Source organism: Balaenoptera acutorostrata, chromosome 11 (assembly GCF_949987535.1).
Source record: "Balaenoptera acutorostrata chromosome 11, mBalAcu1.1, whole genome shotgun sequence".
Classification (NCBI taxonomy): Eukaryota; Metazoa; Chordata; class Mammalia; order Artiodactyla; family Balaenopteridae; genus Balaenoptera; species Balaenoptera acutorostrata.
The window spans coordinates 33589346-33601067 of record NC_080074.1 but is presented as its reverse complement, the minus strand read 5'-3'; the positions used below and the strand labels follow the sequence as shown (position 1 = coordinate 33601067).

General features: G+C 41.0%; 1 protein-coding gene across 1 annotated transcript; it reads left to right on the top strand.

Moving 5' to 3' along the window:
* The first annotated feature begins 5888 nt into the window (after positions 1–5888).
* LOC103003895 (calcineurin B homologous protein 1-like) lies at positions 5889–7457 on the top strand. Its single transcript, XM_057556767.1, is given in 1 exon segment — positions 5889–7457. A coding segment is annotated over 1 exon segment (588 nt). The 5' UTR covers positions 5889–6115; the 3' UTR covers positions 6704–7457.
* The last annotated feature ends 4265 nt before the right edge of the window (positions 7458–11722 follow it).

The following is an 11722-nucleotide window of genomic DNA, read 5'->3' as shown; positions in this document are numbered from 1 at the left end:
AAATTTTATTTATGGTTTATAACTGTGTCAGTCAGCTATTGTCACAATACTATTGCATAAAATCCACTCCAAAACAAAGATTCATACATCAATAAGCCTCTGTTCCTATATTCATGGTTCTGAATGCAGCTGCAGGTTAGCACATTTAAGCTGGGCTCAGGTCGATAGGGCTTGGCTTTTTCCCTACAAGTTAAGCTAAGGTAGACTTTGCATGTGTAAATATTAACTGAAGGAAAACCAGTAAAGCAAGAAAGAAAGCCCATTCGTGTAAGCATATTTTAACCCCTTACTCTGTTATGCATATTAATATCCAGTTGGCCAAAGCAAGTTACATGGCATGGGACATAGATGCCAAGAGGGATTAAGAATTGCAAAAATTAATTAAATCTACCATTGTCTACTCTCTTAGTCATAATTATTTATGATCCTTCCACACACAAAATTCGCTCACATGCTCCTCAAGATTTACTAATTGTTGCTCAGGATCTCACAATCTACATCAGGTCTGGAATCAGTTATTTTTATATGGAGACCTATTAATTAAAAAGACAAGTTATTCTCCACCTACATATCCTACATATGATTGTGGAATAGTGACAGAGAAGCTTCAATAAACACTCTCATATGAAAAAAGGAGAAATGGGAGATAAACTGGAGCCACTGATCTCTAGGAATTCTGAAATCCTGCTGGACAAACATTATCATGTACTCCGAATCTTGGGGTAGAAAATTTTCTTGACCAAACCCCAGCTCCACTTCCTGGAAGAGGCTCTTCTCTATGAATCTTTCCATTTGCCTATTTGGCATTTTCTATTATTCTCTGCCTATAGTTAAGTGGAGGACCAGAGCTTTTGGTTTGTTTTGCTTGTTTTTAATATTGTGGACAAACAGGTGACATTCTCACAAATATAGATCTCTCATAATTTTGCGTTTTTTTTTTTAATAGATTCAATTCCAGTCAACTATAGGTGCCAAAGCCTCACCCACATATCTTTTAGAGGTATTCTTACCATGCTTTTGTGGGACCATATGCTTCACCTTATTAGGAGTCTGTTTACCCAGCTATGAGCATCTAGGAAGTTCCACCCTACTTATATCAGAAGTGTTAACAAATGGTGGAGCTGCCAAGCCCTTGGTTTTGTTTACTTTTATCTACAGGAAGTATTTTAAGTATGCATAATTTTTCGACTTTGCCCCAAGGCTGTATCTTAAGTTTTGAATTATTATTGGCTGGAGAGACCAAAGATAAAAAGAAGTTTTATGATTTTATTTTCAAATCCATCATGGGTCAGTATTTCTAGGTTCTTCATAATCCTTCTTAATTCTATTTGTAAACTAGCCTGTTCCTTTTTAAATCCCTTATAATAGTTTTCACAGCTCCTGCTCTCCAGCCCCAAAGCCCATGCCATATACCTTAGGTTTTTGTTATGGCTACTACTTCTAGGTTCCAATGTCTTGATCCATCAGCTACTGACTCAATAATGCTTAGTAACAATCCTCTCCAAACCTCAGTTACATAAAACAACAACAAGAATTTATTCCCACATTCATGGGCCTCTAATTCTGTTGTAAATCAGCTAATCAAGGCAAGGCTTGACAGAGTGGCTCTTCTTCAAACTGTAGGTCTAAATGGGCTGAGCTTTTGACTATGTTGGGCTCAGGTAGGCCCCACAGTATTCATTCTGAGTCTGAGGGTAAAACGGTTCTTAGCTACTTGAGAGAAGCTCTTCTCATGGCAGAGTCAGAAATGATAGGCCCAAGCTTATCTACTCAGACACACTTAAAGTTCCTCTGGCATCATATCTGATAACATCCCCTTAGTGAAAACAATTCCTATGATAAAATGTGTGGCTACAGGGAGGCATGCATAATTGGGAACCATAATGCAATTGGCCACTATAATATAATTAAATTTATGGTAACTGTTTACTCTAATTGGCATAAGTCTGTATTAATTTAGTTCACGAAGAAATTATGGACTACCTTGGCAATAATAAAACTTAGTTTAAAAAAATCTGTACTCAAGGCCTCAAATACACAAATTTGTTATCATTAAAGCATCAGAAATAATTTACTCACCAATTTACCAGTGGAAATGTTATATTCTCACTTATGTAAACTCTTTAACTTTGAACACTAACTTAACTCAATTTGTTCCTAATACATATGCAAAAATAGAATCTCAACGTCAGTGCTACCTAAAGAGATAGCTATAGAACAGATTTAAAATAGATTAACTAACTGATATAAACCTTGGTTTGGAACTGGTTTTCCCCTTGGGCACTCTTTTGAGGAAGGTCAGTGAAGAAATAAATTCTCTTATTTTTGTTAACAGTCCTTTTCCCATTCACATTTTTTTTTAACATCTTTATTGGAGTATAATTGCTTTAAAATAGTGTGTTAGTTTCTGCTTTATAACAAAGTGAATCAGCTATACATATACATATATCCCCATATCTCCTCCCTCTTGCATCTCCCTCCCACCCTCCCTATCCCACCCCTCTAGGGGGTCACAAAGCACTGAGCTGATCTCCTTGTGCTATGCGGCTGATTCCCGCTAGCTATCTATTTTACATTTGGTAGTGTATATATGTCCCGGACACTCTCTTACTTCGTCCTAGCTTACCCTTCCCACTCCCCGTGTCCGAAAGTCCATTCTCCACCTCTGTGTCTTTATTCTTGTCCTGCCCCTAGGTTCTTCAGAACCTTTGTCTTTTCTTTTCTTTTCTTTTCTTTTCTTGTCTTGTCTTTTCTTTTTTTCTTTTTTAGATTCTATATATATGTGTTAGCATACAGCATTTGTCTTTCTCTTTCTGACTCACTTCACTCTGTATGACAGACTCTAACTCCATCCACCTCACTACAAATAACTCAATTTCGTTTCTTTTTATGGCTGAGTAATATTCCACTGTATATATGTGCCACATCTTCTTTGTCCATTCATCTGTCAATGGACACTTAGGTTGCTTCCATGTCCTGGTTATTGTAAATAGAGCTGCAATGAACATTGTGGTACATGACACTTTGAATTATGGTTTTCTTAGTGTATATACACAGTAGTGGGATTGCTGGGTCATATGGTAGTTCTATTTTTAATTTTTTAAGGAACCTTCATACTGTTCTCCATAGTGGCTGTATCAATTTACATTCCCACCAACAGTGCAAGAGGGTTCCCTTTTCTCCACAACCTCTCCAGCATTTATTGTTTGTAGATATTTAAATGACGGCTATTCTGACAGGTGTGAGGTGATACCCCATTGTAGTTTTGATTTGCATTTCTCTAATGATTAGTGATGTTGAGTATCCTTTCATGTGTTTATTGGCAATCTGTATATCTTCTTGGAGAAATGTCTATTTAGGTCTTCTTCCCCTTTTTGGATTGGGTTGTTTGTTTTTTTGATATTGAGCTGCATGAGCTGCTTGTAAATTTTGCAGATTAATCCTTTGTCAGTTGCTTCATTTGCAAATATTTTCTCCCATTCTGAGGGTTGTCTTTTCCTCTTGTTTATGGTTTCCTTTGCTTGCAAAAGCTTTTAAGTTTAATTAGGTGCCATTTGTTTATTTTTGTTTTTACTCTCATTACTCTAGGAGGTGATTCAACAAAGATCTTGCTGCAGTTTATGTCAAAGAGTATTTACCTCTAAGAGTTTTATACTGTCTGGCTTTACATTTAGGTCTCTAATCCATTTTGAGTTTATTTTTGTGTATGGTGTTAGGAAGTGTTTGAATTTCATTCTTTTACATGTTGCAGTCCAGTTTTCCCAGCACCATTTATTGAAAAGGGCATCTTTGCTCCATTGTATATTCTGGCCTCCTTTGTCATAGATTAGGTAACCATAAGTGTGTGAGTTTATCTCTGGGCTTTCTATTCTGTTCCATTGATCTATATTTCTGTTTTTGTGCCAGTACCATACTGCCTTGATTAATGTAGCCCTGTAGTATAATCTGAAGTCAGGGAGCCTGATTCCTCCAGCTCCGTGTTTTTTGTTTTTTGTTTTTTTTCTCAAGATTGTTTTTTGCTATTGGAGGTCTTTTTTTGTTTCCATACAAATTGTAAAATGTTTTATTCTATTCTGTGAAAAATGCTGTTGGTAATTTGATACAGATTGCATTGAATCTGTAGATTGCTTTGGGTAGTAGAGTCATTTTTACAATATTGATTCTTCCAATCCAAGAACCCGGTACATCTCTCCATCTGTTTGATTTCTTTCATCAGTATCTTATAGTTTTCTGCGTACAGGTCTTTTGCCTCCTTAGGTAGGTTTATTCCTAGGTATTTTATTCTTTTTGTTGCAATGGTAAATGGGATTGTTTCCTTAATTTCTCTTTCTGATCTTTCATTGTTAGTGCATAGGAATGCAAGAGATTTCTGTGTATCAATTTTGTATCCTTCGACTTTACTAAATTCATTGATTAGCTCTACTAGTTTTCTGGTGGCATTGTTAGGATTTTCTACGTATAGTATCATGTCATCTGCAAACAGTGAGTTTTACTTCGTTTGCCAATTTAGATTCCTTTTATTTCTTTTTATTCTCTGATTACCATGGCTAGGAGTTCCAAAGCTAATTCGAATAATAGTGGCAAGAGTGGGCACCCTTGTCTCGTTCCTAATTTTAGAGGAAATGGTTTCAGTTTTTCATCATTGAGAATAATGTGTGCTGTGGGTTTTTCATTAATGGCCTTTATTATGTTGAGTAGGTTCCCTCTATGCCCACTCTCTGGAGAGTTTTTATCATAAATGGATGTTGAATTTTGTCAAAAGCTTTTTCTGCATCTATTGAGATTATCATATGGTTTTTATTCTTCAATTTGTTAATATGGTGTATCAAACTGATTGATTTGCCTATACTGAAAAATCCTTGCATTGCTGGGATAAACCCTACTTCATCATGGTGTATGATCCTTTTAATGTGCTGTTGGATTCGGTTTGCTAGTATTTTGTTGAGGATTTTTGCATCTATGTTCATCAGTGATATTGGTCAGTAATTTTCTTTTTTTGTGATATCTTTGTGTGGTTTTGGTATCAGGGTGATGGTGGCCTCATAGAACGAGTTTGGGAGTGTTCCTCCCTCTGCAATATTTTGGCAGTGTTTTAGAAGGATAGGTGTTAGCTCTTCTCTGAATGTTTGATAGAATTCTCCTGTGAAGCCATCTGGTCCTGGACTTTTGTTTATTGGAAGATTTTTAATCTCAGTTTCAATTTCAGTGCTTGTGATTGGTCTGTTCATATTTTCTATTTCTTCCTGGTTCAGTCTTGGAAGGTTGTACCTTTCTAAGAATTTGTCCATTTCCTCTAGGTTGTCCATTTTATTGGCATATAGTTGCTTGTAGTAATCTCTCATGATTCTTTGTATTTCTGTGGTGTCAGTTGTAACTTCATTTTCATTTTTAGCTTTATTGATTTGAGTCCTTTACCCTTTTTTCTTGATAAATCTAGCTAAAGGTTTATCAATTTTGTTTATCTTCTCAAAGAACCCGCTTTTAGTTTTATTGATCTTTGCTATTGTTTTTTTTGTTTGTTTGTTCCTATTTCATTTATTTCTTCTCTGATTAATATTCCCTGGGGCCGGGAATTCTCTGGTGTTCCAGCATCCTGGACTTCGTGCTCCCACTCCGGAGGCTTAGGCCCGACCCCTGGCCTGGGTATGAAGCCCCCTCAAGCCACATGGCTCAGCAAAAAAGGAAAAAAAAAAAAAAGAAAAGAAAAAGAAGGGTGGGAAGAAAACAAATGAAAAGAAACAGACAAACAAAACCCAAGACAAATAGCTAAGACAAAAATAAGCAACAAGCAAACAGCAATAGCAACTATTAAAAACAAACCAAAGAAACAGACAAACAAAACCCCAGACAAATGGTAAAATCAAAACCATTTTGATGGGGCTGGAGCTAGGAACGTCGACGTCGGCTCCGGCGCTGGGCTCAGCCTCACTCCCAATTGGCTGGGCCTCCGGGCCACCCTCCCCCGTGCGCCACCCCTGGGTTCCCTTCCCAGTCCGCAGTAGAACCACTGCCCTCTCCCTTCTTGACCCCTGGCTCTTCCTCCCCTTCTTCCCTCCCTACCGCTGCCACTGTTGCTTCTGGCGCCGCTGCTCCCGGAGGAGCTCCCGGCTCGGTGATGGGGTCCCGGGCCTCCACGTTACTGCGGGACGAAGAGCTCGAGGAGATCAAGAAGGAAACTGGCTTTTCCCACAGTCAGATCACCCGCCTCTACAGCCGGTTCACCAGCCTGGACAAAGGAGAGAATGGGACTCTCAGCCGGGAAGACTTTCAGCGGATTCCAGAACTTGCCATCAACCCACTGGGGGACCGGATCATCAATGCCTTCTTTCCAGAAGGAGAGGACAAGGTAAACTTCCGCGGATTCATGAGGACCTTGGCTCATTTCTGACCCACTGAGGATAATGAAAAGAGCAAAGATGTGAATGGACCAGAACCACTCAACAGCCGAAGCAACAAACTGCACTTTGCTTTTCGACTGTATGACTTGGATAAAGATGACAAGATCTCCCGTGATGAACTGTTACAGTTGCTACGCATGATGGTCGGAGTGAATATCTCAGATGAGCAGCTGGGCAGCATTGCAGACAGGACCATCCAGGAGGCTGATCAGGATGGGGACAGCGCCATATCTTTCACAGAATTTGTTAAGGTTTTGGAGAAGGTGGACGTAGAACAAAAAATGAGCATCCGATTTCTTCACTAAAGGACTGAGACCAAACTGTTCCTTGCTTTCTAGTATTTAAGAACTGGAACTTGAAAGTCCTCCTGTCCACCAGCCCCACCTCCATCCCATCATTCCCCTTATCCCAAAGTACTACTGCTGTTGCATGACAGCCCCAAATATGTTCCATCAACACAAACCTGCCTTTGGTGTATAAACAGGGCATTACAGAATGGTACACCCTGTCTAATTCTGTTCAGTATCATTCGCTGGATATCTCCATTTCTAAATATCATCTCCCCCTGTTCTGCTGCTGAATGCCACGTGTCCATCCAGTCTGAGAAGTGAGAGGGATTCATGCCAAGAACCAGCCAGCAAAGCTCTTTGACTGGATGTGGACCGTAGCCATGCTGCCTTCCCCCCAGCTTGGCTCTGGCATGCTCCTTCATCCTTTTTTATACGTCCTTTGCTTCCTACTTCTCTTTCACCCAATCTACCATTCACTTAATCTTTCAGTGTCCCTGCTTTTTATTAAGCTTCAGTCCCCTCTGTTCTACTTGGCACCCCAAGCTATGCCTGTTAAATGTATTTCTGACTTGGCAGTATAGTTCAGTGGTCTGGCAGTTTTTAATCTACTTTTACTCTTAAATGGGTCTTTGGGATGTTGCCTCTTCAGGAGCTTTTCGGTCAATACTTCTCTCAGAAGAATGTCTTGACCATCTCTTGGTCCCCTCTGCTCTGTCACCAAAGGGCTGTTTGTTGGAGATGTTCTTGAAAGATAAGGGTTATAGAGACAAGTCTTCTGGGTGGCTTGCCCAGGTCGCTCTACCTCTGGCCTCCGATTCTCAACATACATACCTACGTGGCTGCTCCTGTCAGTACAGTGTTGACTCTCCACAAATTAGCCGTATGCCTGCAGGCTTGCTTAGTTTGAGGATGCTGTCACCACCAGAATAGCCGCTCTGACAATATGCTTGTCAGGGGTGTTTCTCATGGCTGCTTGAACAAGGAGACTGGGCACCCTAAAAGTATTCCCACCTCTGCAGCATGGTTTATGCCTCAGTGCTGTGTGCCCTGGAATGTTTTTCACTTCACATTTCCAAGTAGAAAGATAAGTGCCTAACTTATCCCAGTCCACAAGATTTAAAGATTGTCCTCAGTGTCTTGAGGTTTTGCACAAAATTCTCTATGAATTTTACACCTGGCACATGTTACTGTTGGAAGCCATAGTCAGCTCCTACTACAGGTCCAAAGCATTGAATGTATCGTATCATTAGCTGCCTGGTTACAATGACATCCTAGCTCCTCTCTTAGACCACTGCTAATCCCTTAGGAACAAGGGCTCTGGCACTGGTGGCACGACCTGAGGTGGCATTATAGGCCTTTGCATGAACCAGAGCAACTTCTCTGCCTAAGTCAGCTTAGTATAGACCTCATTGAATCAGGCTGTTATCCTAACATCTGTCTTTATGAGTCTCTTCATCCATACATCTGTCCTTGGCTGATTTTCTCTGACTCATTGCTTGCTTGCTGTTTCCTTGCTTTGGAAGGCTATCCAAGATGTATACACAATACTTTAGGAAAGGAATTACTTTAAAAAAAAAAAAAAAACACTGCAAAGGGATTAGGAAGAGTGGAGAAGAAAGAGTGGCCAGGCTGGATGACTCAAGTATAAATGACTGAGGAATTCTTGGTGAAGTATCTGTCTGACTTTGTGATCAAGTGATGTAATATAGGAATTGTATAAAAGGGAAGAATTGTCTGACACTGGTCTGTTAGAGAGGTACTTCAGAGGCTCCTTGACCTGCATATTTAAAGTTCCTAAGATTATGGCTTTTTGCTCCTTTTGGCTGTATAGCAAACTGTTTTAATCCACAGTTGTGCCTTATTGTTCCATTAAAATTGTATTCTTTGATCCATCGGAAAAAAAAAAAAAACCAAATGAACAAAACAAAACAAAACAAACACACACACACACAAAATAATAAACAAAAACAAAAATAGAGAAAACAAAAACCAAGAGAACAACCAAACAAAGGAATCCCAAAATGAAATCAAACAACTAAAAACAAAACTAACAAAAACAAATAATAGAAAACAAAACAAAAGCAGAATGCAAACTGAAAGAAAAAGCAAAGAAAACAAAACAAACACATAAAATGATGAAAAAAAGATAAAGGTTAGAACAAATAGAACAAAGGAAAGATAAAAACGGGAAAGAACACAGAACAACAAAAAAGTAATAAAGAAATAGAAATATAAAAAATTTTTAAATATATTAAAATTTTTTTTAAAAACTAAATAAAAATAAAAACATATAATAATAAAAACAACAGAACAAAACATTAAAAAAATAGTAATAATTATATTTTCCTGGGGTCTCATCTGTCAGCATCCTTGCCCCCACCGTGAGTCACAGCCAACCTCCACCTCTGCAGGAGGCCCTCTAAAACTCTAGGTAGGTCTCTGGTCCCTCTGTGGGCACTGTGGGGGCAGCTCAGACTGTGACCTGGCCCACCTCCCAAGTGTACTAGTCCTCAAAGTGCTCAGCTGCTAAAGCTAGACCAATTTCCTTTGTGGGAACACTCATTGTCCATTCAGATATTCCATAGATGCAGGGTTTACCAAGCAGATTGCAGGGATTTAATCTACAGTTTGTTAAGCTGCACAGAAAGATTTTTTTCCTTTTCCTTAGTCGCCCCACCCCTGGGGCTCAGCTGTGCTTTTAGCTCCACCTCTGTGTGTGGACCACCCACAGGAGTCTGCTCCCAAGGCTGCCTTGGAGCACTCGGGGCTGCCCTGGTGAGGACAGGGTGCAGAGGTGGTGCAACTGCCTGGGTTGCGGGGCCCCGGTGGCAACAGGTTCACAGGAAAGCCAGTGGCCACGAGCATGAGAGATATGGCCCTAGTGGGAGCCTTTCCTAGCACCTGGTGGCAGGCATGAAAAGGCCAGCCCTGGTGGGGGCTTTTCCTAGTGCCTGAGGGGGCAGGGGGCTGGCGTGTGGGGAGAGAGACACTGCAGTGGTGACTCCACCCCCTGTGCATCACTCAACAGTACCACCATGCTTCTATGTCAGTCTGGGTTTCCTCCACAAGCATTCCTGGTTTCAGATTTCCTCTCTGCCATCCCCCCCAGTCTATCTCCTTGCAGCCCACAGCAGTCCTCCTCCCAGGTTTGCTCTCCAGTCCCCATGTTCCAGCTTTCAGCCCCCGTGTCCACTGGAGGACACATGTCCCAGTCTGGGGTGCACAGGCCTGTGGCACAGACCATCTGTGTAGTTCTCACTCTGTCCTGTCTGCCACAGACTGGCCATTTCACCCTCCTCTGACAGCCTCAGATGCCCCCCTTCTGTTCCAACTGATTTCCCCATCAGTGAAGGGGCTCCCCCGGATGTGGGAATCTCTCCTCTGCTTCAGCTCTCCCCCAGGGGCACAGAACTCTTTCTGCTTCCTCTCCTCTTCTTTTTCCCTTCTTTCTTTCATCCTATCCCTTTATGTGGAGATCTCTCCTGTCTTTTCTGGTGTCCAATGTCTTCTGCTAGTGTTCAGCCAATGTTCTGTGAGAATTGTTTCATCTGTAGATGTATTCTTTAAATTTATTAATTTATTTTTATTTATTTATTTTTAGCTGTGTTGGGTCTTCGTTTCGTGCGAGGGCTTTCTCTAGTTGTGGCAAGCGGGGGCCACTCTTCATCGCGGTGCGCGGGCCTCACTATCGCGGCCCCTCCCGTTGTGGGGCACAGGCTCCAGACGCAGAGGCTCAGTAGTTGTGGCTCACGGGCCCAGTTGCTCCGCGGCATGTGGGATCTTCCCAGACCAGGGCTCGAACCCGTGTCCCCTGCATTAGCAGGTGGATTCTCAACCACTGCGCCACCAGGGAAGCCCTGTAGATGTATTCTTGATGCATTTGTGGAGAGAGATGAACTCCACGTCCTCCTGCTCCTCCTCCATCTTGGTCAAGAAGACAATTTGCTCATTTCTAAGCTCCATTTCCTCCATGGAACATATCTCCTAAGACTTGTTAGATTTCAGTTCCATTAAGAGTATCAGCATCCTTACTGCATTTATCTCCTACCTCTCCTTGACTTTCTTCCAGTTTAAAGCACTGCTACTAATATTCCAGAAGGAGATTGTCCCTTTGGGAAACCTGTGCAAACATTCTAGCTATTTTAAAATTATGTTTTGGACTCTAATGGTAGCCTCAGTGCCTGTGAATTAGTGAAAAACATTTTTCTGCCTCTTTGTCATGTTAGTGTTTTCTGAATCGTAACTCCAGGTGCCCCAGACAACAAGATGACTCATCTTTTCTACCATTACTGTTGTATGATATCCAAGGTGGCCAAAGTCAGTGCCAGCATTGTGATATTGACACTAATTACACAATGGAATAAATCTCATCCTGACTTTGGAGTCTTGAGTTTGTTCCGTTGTAAACCTCTAAGACCAGGAAAAGTTCCTCCACAACATTCTGCTAGAAGTTCAGGGGTCCCTTGGGGTTTACACATGTCCTAAGAAGTAGTGGGAAGGCCACAACTATAGTAGTTAGATGGGTACTGAGCAAGATTCTGGTGAACTGGTGGGCATCCCTCTTGCAGGCAGAGTTGCGACTTTGGTGGAAAAGGAATGGAATTTCACTTTGAGGTAGATGGCATGATAAACTGGCTGACAGTTAGGGTGAAGAGTTGAAGGATGAGAGCTCCTAGTCAGATGTTCACTTGAGAGGACCTCTACCCAATGTAACTCCTCAAAATATTTAGTTATTTGGAGTGGTGCTTGTCTTGGTCTACTTAGCCAGCACTTTCTAGAAATCCCCATCACCACTCTGCCCTTTACAATTCTTCTAGCCTAAAGTCTCCACATTCTACAGCCCACTTCATAAGCCATCATGGATACTTTTCCTCTCATTTTGCCATTTCTTCTTTATCCATCTATAAACAAAGACTTCCTTTTTTTCCACTGTAGACTTTTGGGCAATAAAATAAAAATAAAAATTAACAAGTCAACCAAACAACCAACAAACATTTAAAAAATTTTTTTCAAACATAAGGAATATTCAGTTTT